Here is a 13,717-nt window from a genome sequence, read left to right as displayed (position 1 = left end):
AAAAAAAAGAAAAGAAAAACCAATAATAGCCTCCCCATGTCATGACTGAGGGTCTAAGACCCTGAGTTTTACATTTTTAGACTTCTTATCTTGCACTCCAGTGGACTTCAGGTAGCATGAATGAATCATTTGGCTTCAACGCTATGGTTCATAACTCTTACACTACTGACATATCCCATAATTTTTTTCAATGCTCCTTAAGTAAATCAATGTTGTCCCTTTTGTCTTTTCTATTTGTGCTCTACTTCCAGTAGTACAGGATGTTTTTCTTAGTGAATGGAGTGATTCTCCTTTATTTTTTTGGCCTTCTTCTTAATGCATTCTGTTAAGGACTTATTGAACCTATTATTAAACCTATTGCATTAAACCTATGAGACACAAGCAGAGTGAAAAAAGGACTAATTCTGAGAAACAGCAAATGCAATAAAATTCACTAATTCAGAATACATGTAGCCTCTGCTTATGCACGCTATAAAGCAGTGACTCTGAATCTCAAACTTAACCTCACAGCACTGTTAATATCAGTACCATGGTTAATAATAATGGATTGGATTTCTATAGCAGTTTTTAAGGCACCCAAAGCGCTTTACAATGCCACTATTCATTCACTCTCACACACTGGTGGAGGCGAGCTACAGTTGTAGCCACAGCTGCCCTGGGGCAGACTGACAGAAGTGAGGCTGCCATATTGCGCCTCACACCAGTAGGCGGTAGGGTAAAGTGTCTTGCCCAAGAACACAACGACCAGGACACAGAGCCCAGGGATCCAACCGGCGACCTTCCGGTTAAGGATGCGCGTCCCAACCCCCTGAGCCACGGTCGCCCCTGGTTAAAACCAGTTATGAGGTTACTGAGGTCTGGACCTCACAATGAAACTTTCCGCAGTAAAAACTGCCGTGAGGCGTTGACTTTGATGGAAAATATGACCTTATAGCTCATGAAAATCAGAAATACAATGTCTTAAATTATGAGAATAATTCCTTAAGATCATAAGACCAAAATGTCCAACATCAGAAATGTATATGCATTTATACAGGCAATACTTCGCTTGGGCTTCTTTTTCACAAATTATTTGTGGCAGTTCTGAGGTGTTACTGAACCTCAGGTTAAATTGATAAGGTACCAGCCTTCAGCTCGTCTACATTTATGAGTCAGGTGTTTTTCATCTTCCTTTTAACAATACCCCACAGAGAATCGAAAGGGTTCAGGTCCTGCTACTTGGCTGGCCATGCACAAGCACAGTAATAACATGGTCAGCAATGGCTGGAAATGTCACACTGGACTTCAAACAGCTTAGATTCAGTGCCTTTTCCTCCAGACTCTAGGATTTCCAAATTTAATCAGCCTGCCCAAATTCTTGAATAGATTTTTCTTGACAATTCTCAAAGCTGCGGTCTTTCCTGTAGCTTTTGTACATTTTCCTACCAACGTTCCATTAATGTGTTTCAATACAGCACTCCACAAACAGCTAGCCTTTTCAGCAATGACCTTCTGTGGCTTACCCCCCGCCCCCACCCCTGCAGAGCGTGTCAGTGAGCATTAAATAATTAACTGAAAGATTCTAATGTTTACCTCTGCCGATCCATAGAAGCCTCACCCACCTTTTGTCCAAACTGTCTGTTTATTAGTAGCAGCCAGTCAGAGTAAGGCCTTAAAGGGGGGAGGAGCTAAAATGGCTCATTGCAGACAAACGTCGAACGGAAAGGCAGCATCAAACCCAAGAGTGCAAGAAGGAAAATGTGGAGTTGAAAATTAGCATCATATGTCCCCTTTAAGTTTGTTTTTATTTATGTTAGTTAATGGCGTAGCAGGAACTCACAAAATGTGTGGGATTGCACGTGTTGCCCACCCACCAGGCTCTAGCAGCAAATCACCACTGGAAGGTGGCAGTGACATTTTATTTAATATTTGGGAGATGCGTTTTCCATGTTAATGTAAAATGTATTAATGCAAAATCCACATGTTAAACCCGGTTTTGATGCAGAGTCAAATAGAAATAATAATTTTTTTTTAAAAAGAGCTGCCTCTAACGCAAGGATGTCAAACTCTTTTTGCACAGTGGCCCACATACAGCTCACTTTGATATTAGGTGGGCTGGACTTAAGCTCAAAGGGAAACTCCCCTTTCTCTCGGTGTACGGAGGTTTAACTGCACTTTAATCTCTGAGACATCGCAATATAAGAAAAAGAAGTCAACAGAAGTGCAGTCTCAACTGTATGATAAAGAAATGCTGTTTTAGTTGATATAATTAATCTGTCTGTGCAACTCTTTGGGCTTCAACTGAAATCAATGTGTAGAGAAAAGGTTCTGGTAGTTCATTTATTGAAGCAAATGATTTATGTAAATATTTATATATTTTATTTATTTACAGTGGGGCAAAAAAGTATTTAGTCAGCCACCGATTGTGCAAGTTCCCCCACCTAAAATGATGACAGAGGTCAGTAATTTGCACCAGAGGTACACTTCAACTGTGAGAGACAGAATGTGAAAAAAAATCCATGAATTCACATGGTAGGATTTGTAAAGAATTTATTCGTAAATCAGGGTGGAAAATAAGTATTTGGTCACCTCAAACAAGGAAAATCTCTGGCTCTCACAGACCTGTAACGTCTTCTGTAAGAAGCTTTTCTGTCCCCCACTCGTTACCTGTATGAATGGCACCTGTTTGAACTCATCATCTGTATAAAAGACACCTGTCCACAGCCTCAAACAGTCAGACTCCAAACTCCGCCATGGCCAAGACCAAAGAGCTTTCGAAGGACACCAGGAAAAGTATTGTAGACCTGCACCAGACTGGGAAGAGTGAATCTACAATAGGCAAGCAGCTTGGTGTGAAAAAATCAACTGTGGGAGCAATCATCAGAAAATGGAAGACATACAAGACCACTGATAATCTCCCTCGATCTGGGGCTCCACGCAAGATCTCATCCCGTGGGGTCAAAATGATCATGAGAACGGCGAGCAAAGATCCCAGAACCACACGGGGGGACCTGGTGAATGACCTGCAGAGAGCTGGGACCAAAGTAACAAAGGTCACCATCAGTAACACACTACAACGGCAGGGAATCAAATCCCGCAGTGCCAGACGTGTTCCGCTGCTGAAGCCAGTGCATGTCCAGGCCCGTCTGAAGTTTGCCAGAGAGCACATGGATGATACAGCAGAGGATTGGGAGAATGTCATGTGGTCAGATGAAACCAAAGTAGAACTTTTTGGTATAAACTCAACTCGTCGTGTTTGGAGGAAGAAGAATACTGAGTTGCATCCCAAGAACACCATACCTACTGTGAAGCATGGGGGTGGAAACATCATGCTATGGGGCTGTTTTCCTGCCAAGGGGACAGGACGACTGATCCGTGTTAAGGACAGAATGAATGGGGCCATGTATCGTGAGATTTTGAGCCAAAACCTCCTTCCATCAGTGAGAACTTTGAAGATGAAACGAGGCTGGGTCTTCCAACATGACAATGATCCAAAACACACCGCCCGGGCAACAAAGGAGTGGCTCCGTAAGAAGCATTTGAAAGTCCTGGAGTGGCCTAGCCAGTCTCCAGACCTCAACCCCATAGAAAATCTGTGGCGGGAGTTGAAAGTCCGTGTTGCTCGGCGACAGCCCCAAAACATCACTGCTCTCGAGAAGATCTGCATGGAGGAATGGGCCAAAATACCAGCTACTGTGTGTGCAAACCTGGTAAAGACCTATAGTAAACGTTTGACCTCTGTTATTGCCAACAAAGGTTATGTTACAAAGTATTGAGTTGTATTTTTGTTATTGACCAAATACTTATTTTCCACCCTGATTTACGAATAAATTCTTTACAAATCCTACCATGTGGATTCATGGATTTTTTTTTCACATTCTGTCTCTCACAGTTGAAGTGTACCTCTGGTGCAAATTACTGACCTCTGTCATCATTTTAGGTGGGGGAACTTGCACAATCGGTGGCTGACTAAATACTTTTTTGCCCCACTGTATTTGTTTCAATTTGAATACACTGTAAACAATGTCTATTGTTTTTTGTTAATTGTTTATCTATTACTTTATTACTGTTGGTGTGTATAAATGGAAAGTGTTTGTCAGCAGAACAAGCTGTAAAATTTATGAAAATATTGTTAAAAATGTATGCCCTCCTTCACGTTTTCCAAAGATGTCCAGTGGGCATCTTGCCCAGGCTTTTTCTGGCCCCCAGGCCTTTACGTTTGACACCTCTTCTCAAAACTTTTCTTTTTCAACTGAAACACGTCTTTAAAAACACCTTTGGATGTGCCCCTCGAAACCTGAAAAGGTGCCTCTCAGTTGGAAACACTGTTTATGCAGAACATTTATAGTTAATTAACACATTACATAATTAATTGCAGCATCATGAAAATGCCAGTATATGTATATATGCAGTGTATGCAGGCAGAATGTGAGAACTGATGAAAACCACCATCTTTCCTAATTAACATTTTACTTTACTGTCTGAGAATCCAGAGTATAGAATGTACTTGAAGTAAAAAATAAAAAATAAAAAAATCACAGAATAGAAGCCTGATTATTATTCTCTGTTCTCTCCCCCACACTAAAGACTACAAGAACATTTACCACATTCTCATAGGAAGGAACAAGATGTCCTAAACATTCGATTTTTGCACCTGAGCAGCAGAGTATGCGAGTTATGCTCTCTGTTTCCTGCATGATGATATGAATGCATACTCTGTGGCTTAAAAGTGTTAAAGCACCAGTGTTTCACTGAAATTCTTATTACAAATAATGACATATAATGATGCAGAGTAGCCATATGGTGTCCGCTGTTGGCTAGTTTCACTGACCTTAACTCCCACAGACATGAAAGCATAGATAGATTTTACACATACACAGCTACTGAGATTTTTGTGCGGAACAGGTGATGTTGCACTCTCTTTTGATGATGTTCTTTTCCAAGGTTTAGGTATGTGAATCTCCCCACTGTTGAACAATGGAGGATAATGTAATATTTTACTGTCAAATATTTTTAAAAAGGAAATAGAAAAATAATGGGCTATGAAATATGTTACATTAATTTTGAGAACAAAATAAGAACATAATCACAAATCTTAAATACCCAAAATAGGAAAACTGAAACATGACAATGTGGCCCCTCTACATCCCTACTGGCATTGCAAGAGTGTCTAGGTGCTTGGGCTTAATTGACAATTGTCAACAACTTGAATTGCCTATGGCAACTTAATATGGCCACCATGCCATGCCAGTCATGCTCTCTTGGTTGCAGTTGACACAAAGCCCCTGTTTTCCTCCAGGGTCAGCATCCATTTTATGTTGTGGCTTATGAGTCATAACACAAGTTGCAGAAATGATCCAATTATGTATAATAACCCTGGGGGCAAATTTTGGTTTAACCATATCTCTTGAACATCAAGCATAGAGGGGCCCCTGAGCACAAAAAACAAAACAAAACAAACAAACAAACAAACAAACAAACAAACAAACAAACAAACAAACAAACAAACAAACAAACAAACTCAACAGTTCTAATTTACTGTTTTAGAAGTTACATCAGATTTGAACATTTACACTTTTTTTTCTTATATTTTTATTTCCGTGTTTCTGATTTCAGTTTCAATTTATTTACTTTAAATGATTAATTACAGTATGCGCGTGCATGCCTGAGAGCAGCGCATAAGTCATTAATTTATCTTCCCACATTTGCTTGCTTGTTTGTGGTACACCTTCATAATTTCCTCTGCACCGTATTGCAGTTAAAACTTCAGATTCATTGAAATTCGTCTCTGCGCTATTAAATTGTTCTAAAGGTTACCCGTGTTCTCTGTCTCAAAACTCCCTCTAGTCTATAGTCTCTCATTATAACAGCCAATTACCATGATTGGAGTTAAACAGACACGAGACGCAAAATGTCATCAGCAAGTTGGCTCTTAAATACAAAGCACTAATAGGAACACTAAATGATGCTGCGCTTTACAACCCATCCACGCGTTTACCTTATATTTCCCTCTGCGGTTCTGTTTAATCCAAGAGATGCCAGAAAACTGGCATCGCATGCTTCCTGCTCTCACTGCGCTCTGGAGATTGCCTGATACATGTTGATTTACATCAATGTCATGTACCATCTATAAATCGGAAAATTCTATGAAACACTCATCAGTGATTTAAGAGTTTACATGCTCTTACCTCAGCCACCACATGTATCCATATTCGTAAGGGAAAAAGCTGTTGGGGTCAGCGCAGCAGTACTTCAAGTCACTGAACCCGCAGCAGTAGAGTGCCGTGGTGTCACCGTCCGCTTTCGGACAAGTGAAGTTCTCCACGAGCACGTTTTCTTCGGTGTAGTAACTCTCGCAGTCCGAACTCATGTCAGACGTAAACTGCGCGCACTCGGAGAGCCAGATGCGCGGTGATTAAAACCCGGTTTCATTCCGTCCATTTCCCACTGCCGCAACTTCTCATCACCGTCAAACAGTGTGATCCAGAAGCTGCACCGCACTCACACTCCCTCTCTATCTCCCCCACCCTGTCGTCATGGTACACAGTACATTCGTATAATCCAATCCCCGATATCTTTAACTAATCTATGTTAATGATCAACTACATTACCTAAATGATACATTTGGAAAGATTTACCTAATTAAGTTGCAGTATGCATTCAGGAAGCAAGCAGCTGTTGACCACATATAAAGGCAATTCGAAGCTGACACAGGTGACAATCAAGTGCGCCAAGCACGTGCCAGATGCATGTCTCTTGTCATCTTGCGACCATAAGCACAGTGGTGGGCTAGGTGAATTGGAAACAATGCATTAACGTACCTTTAAGATGTGGCAATCATGACCAATCTCCTTCTTACGGCTTTCCTGGTCTGGAAATGCCGTGTGAAAGCGTTTTACATCAAATTAAATCTATCGTTTAATCATTTTAACATGAAAGTAAAGCACGATAGCGCTACGATACCAAAACTCTTCTGTAAAAGTGCTAAAGAGACCAAGGTCACAGGGGCGCCTCCAGAATTTTGTTTATAGGCGTGTAGATATGGGGGCCCCTACAAATATTATGGTGGTTTAATAAAAATGGAATTTCCAGTTTTATTATGCTGCTGTCAAATATAGGTTACTTGAAAAATGTGGAATAAAAGAGAAAAATAAAATAATTATCCATCTAGTTTATTTCCTGCTATTAAAATTGATATCATTATAAAAGTCACCTTTAATAATGCAAAATTGTATCGAACATTTAATATTTTAAAACTGAAGTGCTGACTTGTGTGACATGGTGTGTTACCCAGCTGGAAGCAGCCATTATGAGCTGGTAAACTGTGGTCATAATAGGATGCACATGGTTACAACAACACTGAGACTGTGCCCTTCAAACCATGATTCATTGCAATTAAGGGGCGTCAAAGTGTGCAGAAAAAAGAAAAAAAACACATCACAATCAGCGGCCTGGATTGTTGACCCCAGGCGGGTCCATGGATTGCAGAAGTCTTTTAAAGTCCATTTTTATTTAGCCTCTGCCCACTGCAGACTCAGGCTTCTGTTTGTGGCTGACATAGTCTTTTGTTTTTTAAGCCCATTCTTCACAAGACTGGATGGATTTTGCATGTGGAGAACCTTTTCTGTTCAGCACTTTTGTAAAGTGAACTTACCTTTCTGTCAGCTCCAACCAGTCTGGGCATATCTACAATGACCTCTGTCACCTTTTCTTTTCTTGACAATCCACAAAACTGATGATGTTAGGCATAACACACCATACAAAATTGTCACTGTTACATCATTGCTTCCCAGTGGTCTCTTTTTTTACTATGTGTTATATTTGAACCTGCCTTTTGTCTCACTTTTTTTTGGTCTCTTCAAATTTCAGCAGAGCTGTATGAGCCATGACTAAAATGTTGGTTCATTCTGTCACACTGATGATCCCTTATAAAAATCTCCATGACTTGAAAAAAAATGGAAGGACTGCAGTCCCACTCTACATCTTGAGTTGATTTAAATGCTGTTACTATCTATCCTCTTCACTTCTTCACTCTGAATGGAGACATGAGAGACAGCAAGTGATTTCTTTCACAGCTACAAGCTTCTTTACCTGGCATTCAGAGGGCACTTGGTGCACTCATCCTGATCATCAAGCCCTCACATTGTTCTGAATTGACATCACAATCTTTTGGCCACTGAAAATTGAGAGCTTTATGCATAGATATGAGTATCCACACATCAATCCATTTGCTCCATTATTTATCTAATTCAGAGTCATGGGAGCCGTAATTGGACTTAAGACAGAAATGCTCTCACATACACATCTATGGTCAATTTAGAAAAATCACAAATTAGCGTAACAAGCATATCTTTGGAGAGTGGGAAGAAGCCGAAGACAGAGCACATGCAGGCACAGGGACAACATGCAAACTCAACACAGCAATGTCCAAGCTAGATTCAAACCCAAGACCTGCTGATGTAAGGCAACTGTCACATCTGCACTGAATAAAAAAGGAAAACCACTCCAATGCTCCAGCTCAGTCACTTTAGTCTGTTTTTCTTCCTCGTCGAGCAGAACAATCCTTTAGAAATCAAGTCAAACGCTTCACCTTTAAATACATTTGACTGATTAAATTAATCATTAATACACATTGTAAAGTTTATTTGTACAATTTCCTGAAGCCTGGTATCAGATCTAGGAAATAATATTTTATAGGTACACTTCTAGATGAGTTACCAGACCATTGGACAGTATTTTGGAAAAATTATAGGAATAGAACTTTATGTAAGCTTCATATTTTTGTGATCAACATTTTTTGTTTGTTTTTTTAACATTAGTGACCAAATGCTAAATGAACACTCCTGTGATAAACCTTTAATACAGTAAAACTGACATTATCTTGAGGCGTTTGCCTTCAAAATGATTGGAAAGGCACGAACATGGTCAAGAGGTGCATTTATTTGTTTTACCCTCAGACTTTTATACAAGCCAACTGATTTTGGGAGAGGACTCATCCACTCTTTGCCATTAGAAAGACTGCAGTTTTATGAAACTTCTCCATTGGCTTTATTTTTAAACAGAATTTCTAAATCCATCTTTTGTGTTGAGTCTTTGCTATGAACCCAGCAGTTATTGAAGATCTCTGTAGGGAGAACCTGTTGTATGGGCGACCAACTCAGCTGCACTTATCAATTAATGGGCAGACAGAAGGTTGACAAGAAAAAGTATATAAAACCCACTCAAAGTCTGCCAAACATCATTTCAAGGACTCAAAACACAGACACACACACACACAAAGAACTATGCGCGTCAAGCACAGCATACTGGCAACATGTGTTATGGGGGCTTTTCTCTGTGGTAGGTACAGACAGATTGTTCAGAATTAAGAGACAAATACTGGAAGAAAACTAACTTTAAAAACGTGCTCCAAAACAGCAAGGTTCACTCTTTATCACAACAGAGACAGGTCTCTGTTTCTACTTGTTAAGATGTGCATGGAATTAAATCCAGATATAAAACAAAAAAAGAAGAAGCAGGAGGACAGAAAAAGCACATCTTTTTAAGATTGATATGAAATCTACTATGAGGAGTCCGTAAGGATAAAGACAAACTAAATCCAACTAAGTTCTTAATCATTTAACAAACACAAAAGAGGGCTTAACAAAAAGCTAACAGGAGTGAGGAGAAGAACAGGATGATTTATACATATGAGAGTAATCAGGGAAATAGAGACAGCAGGGTAAGGAGACACAGCTGCATTTAATCAAGACCACTTGTTTGCAAAAGAGTGAGCCCCCTGGTGGGCTGCGAAGTTACTGTAGGTGGGCCACAGTACTAACAGGAATTCAGTTTAAAATGACTCACATGTACGTACAGTGAGATATTTATCTACTATTAATATATGTATTGATTGATATAAAACTTAAACAAAAACTGTTAAAATTTGTGATATTACTCATTACTCCGATTCTAAATTTGCTGCTGTTATATTGAGGTTTGTGTGTAGTAACAGACGGGTCACATAGTGGCCTGGGTAGCATTAGCAATTTATAGCCAACAGCCTGTGTTGTTTATGTTTTTTGAATAAAAAAGGCAAAACATCAGTTTCACTTGTCTTTTAATTAGAGTGAAGATTTAAACTGGGTGGGCCGCACTTTCTGGTTCTTGAGTGGCCCACAGCACTCTTGAGTTTGGGGATGGCTGATCTAAACAATGGGACAGGAAGCAAAACACATAAAATTCAAAAACAAATGCTTGATAATACTGATTGCTTCTTTTATATCACATTTCTTCTCTGCTTGAGCACCCAAAGTGATTCATACTAAAAGCCATTTTCACTCATACAAATACTTTCTTCCATTCCCAAGTGCTTTCTATCTAACATTACCACTGTGATGAGAAACTAGGCATTCAGTGCTCGAGGATACTTGAGCAACACCTGTGGTAGGTACAGACTGGAACAGACTGGCATAGAACCACTGACCTTCTGATTAGTGACTCTACCTTCTGAGCCATGGCCACGCTGATACCAAATAAGGAAATGCTGAAACATCAAATTTACATACAGGATAATGCTCAAACTGAACAGAGGGCAAAGAATACTATAGAACTACTGAAAAAATCTGAACCTAACAAAAAGCAAAACTGTGAACAAAGAATTTTGAAGCATTTTGAACAGCTTGCAGGTGTCATATTAGATCACAGCCAACTTATAAAGACATGCAATAGTCTAAACGAGAGGAAATAAAAGTGTGTATTACTCTCAAAGTCATGTGGTAGGAGGAAGGCTCTGACCTTAGTGAGGAGCCTTAGTTGAAAGAAGTTTGTCTTAACTACAGAGCTAATCTGTTTATTAAATTTTAAAGCACGGTCAAAAATCACGATTCCTTGCAACTGGATGACAGAAAGAGGCTAAGAGACTGTTTTGATGAGAGTTGTTATACAAATGTGTCTAGCCTACATTACAATAGAAGATCTCTTAAGATTTTTCGGACCTGAATAAAAGGAAAGATCCTGTCAAATTCAAGAGCACTGCATTCCTGAATATATGCTCCTCTGAAGTAACAATCTCAGTGAAACACTCATTAAATGACTTTTAACTCGATCAACTGGTCAAACTTTATGGATTTTTCTATATTTTCTTTTACTGACATAGTGTGATAATTAGCTTTAAGAGTTTTAAATAATGAGTCAGCACATGTACAAGTAATGCCTTTGAGCCAAAATGGGTTTGGTTTTTTTGCTACTCTTGGCACACAGCAGCCCAGTTTCCTAGCGTTTAAGTCTTTTGTTTTCAAGAGGCAGCCAATCAGAAGAAAGCTGAACTAAAAGGAGAGGTGTCATAAAGAAAAATGAGCTGAAGCTACTTGTTTCGAACAGGAGAAGTGTACAGCTTCCCAAAGGTCCATTATAGTACAAACAAGGGCTGCAACTAACTGCAAGAGAACCCCCACAAGACTAAAATATGTAAAGTAAAAAGGAACGGCATGAACTAAACTAACAGCAATCAGTCATTATCAAAGACAATGGTTAATAAATAAAAAACAAAAATACATTTTAATTTGAATGATATCAGCACTTGCAGCTTGTAGACAGCTTGTACCTCTCAGAGGGTAAAAGCTACCTCAGCTTCTTGTTCTACACTTGTGAATGACTGCAAAGTTGATTTGAAACATGCCAGACAAGGTAATGAAAGATGGTGAAAGACTAGATCGTCTCAGGGTTTAAAAATAAGTGAAAGGACTTTAAAATCAATTGGCAGCCAACCAACTAACAAAGGACATCGACTGTGTAAATAGTGCTCTCTAGTCTGTTGTGAACCTGTAAATAAAATTTTGCCGCTGTTCTGCTTTATCTGAGAATTTTACTACCTCCAAGCTCTGATGTCTAAAATACGTTTGAAAGGGCATTGATTGGTCTTATGTCACGAGGACCCAGGCGCATAAAGCATTGGATCAAAATATGATGTACTGCCAGTGCTAATGGTAAAGGTTCAGAGAAAAGCCAAGGCTTTTAAGCAATGATGACATTTTCTTTATTTATTTTTGTTGTGCATTTGGCTTTATGTATGTAAACTAGTCAGCTACTCTGACCCTGCCACAGCACTCTGTGCAACAGTCTGCTAGTATTATACCATCATTTTGTTTCAAACTTGGTTTCAGTTTGCATTTTCATGCTTTAGCTCATGGAAAATTATTGTGTAAGTGTAGGCAAACAGCATAATTATAGTCTTTGACATAACATCACGTCCTCAGTCTTCAAATAACCTTTGTGAATAGATGAGACCTCAGTAGCGTATAAAAATATTCAGTTTCCTACACTGTTTAGTTCAAATCAGTAACGCTCACCTCAAAATCCTAAAATCATGCAGGAACGTTTACATAAGTCATGGAAATGAGAATAAAGTACTTAATGAATTAATAACGTTACCATATAGAGAGCAAATCAGTGAGAGGGTCTGATAACATTTTGTGGCAGTATTCATAACACTGATCATCCTGATGGGGGCACCATACCTAAAGGGCAAAATTTTGCATCCATGTGCTGACACAGTCGAAGTGGATAAGCTTGATGGTGTTTGGTGTTTTGATGTTAAAGAAGTTCACTGTTATAAAAATAAAAGAAAGAGAATCACCGGTTTTGTTATGACGTAAATGAGGATACATGCTGCAGGCTTAGAGCATGTTTCACTTATTTTCAAGCATTCATAGAGTTCTTTTCCTTGCCTTTCTCTTCATGGCAGTCATTAGATGGGTTTGACTTTGAACTTCGAACTGGTTTATTGTGTGCAGTATCAAGCAATGAGGGACTACAACACTCAGTGGGGGCTTTCTTTGAGAAAATGTTGCAATATTTACATTTTTCACCTTCAAAAGGGATTTTAATTTATTCTGACCTTCCTTCCACAAAGACTATGTTGTTACATTTAGATTTGATAAATTCTGATTTTTTTTTATTATTCTCCTCATAAAACAGTGTTCAAGACAAACTTTAGTTAATTAAGTTCACCAAATAACATCAGAAAACTCTTCTTTGTGTATTTCTCCCCTCAAAATCATGCTCACTCAACTTAGTTTCCCTTCATAGTATCCCCACGGTTGTTCACACCTGACCACCAGTGGTTTTGCTCTCATCAGTGGGATCATTGTTCATTTTAAAAGTGGACAATGACCTGAACCACTTCAACTATCAGTAGTTATCAGTCCCATATACAGTTTCACCCCCCTCCTCATTCTAGCAGGTTCTATGGGCTGTAGTAATTCACTGTAATTAATAATTAGAAAAAGGAGCAGCACAGTGGCTGTGTGAAGGAGTGCAAGCGGAAGTTCACTTGTTCAGTGCTGTGAACAACTAGCAGATTGAGTTTCACAACATGTGCGAGCTATGGGGCGGGGAGACCTTGTTAAATTTCTTTCCCGATTTCAGAAAAACACATGACCGGCAGGGCTACCAGAGCACCTTGCATGCCATCCCATTTAAAGTTCGTGGGCCCTTCATCAGTGAGTCAAAGCACACCTGCAGGGTCTGTAAGGGCTGTTTGACAGAGAACCAGAGTGATGGAGCACTGCACTAGATTACCTGACATCCACAATCACTGAAATCCAACTGAAATGGTTCAGGATGATTTGTAACAGGACGTGAATGAAAACAACAAGAGGTCAGAAAATGTGGAAGTTCCTTTAGGACGGCTTGATAATGTTCATGTGATGCATTGTATTGTATTGAATGTAATTTGCATTGTACTCATATATATATA

At 39.3% G+C, this 13,717-nt stretch overlaps 1 protein-coding gene across 1 annotated transcript in view; it reads right to left on the bottom strand.

The window, feature by feature from the left end:
- LOC102204838 (membrane protein FAM159A) overlaps positions 1 to 6,452 on the bottom strand; it is an 18,917-nt gene extending 12,465 nt beyond the window's left edge. Inside the window, exon 1 of the mRNA XM_005727261.1 lies at positions 6,168 to 6,452. Coding sequence (XP_005727318.1) covers positions 6,168 to 6,349 — 182 coding nt within the window. The 5' untranslated portion in view covers positions 6,350 to 6,452. The remainder of the gene's footprint in view (positions 1 to 6,167) is intronic.
- Positions 6,453 to 13,717: the final 7,265 nt, after the last annotated feature.

Source organism: Pundamilia nyererei, unplaced genomic scaffold, assembly GCF_000239375.1.
Source record: "Pundamilia nyererei isolate P.nyererei 1_Seehausen unplaced genomic scaffold, PunNye1.0 scaffold00023, whole genome shotgun sequence".
Classification (NCBI taxonomy): Eukaryota; Metazoa; Chordata; class Actinopteri; order Cichliformes; family Cichlidae; genus Pundamilia; species Pundamilia nyererei.
The sequence above is the reverse complement of the archived record's forward strand: the minus strand, read 5'-3'. Positions and strand labels throughout refer to the sequence as shown.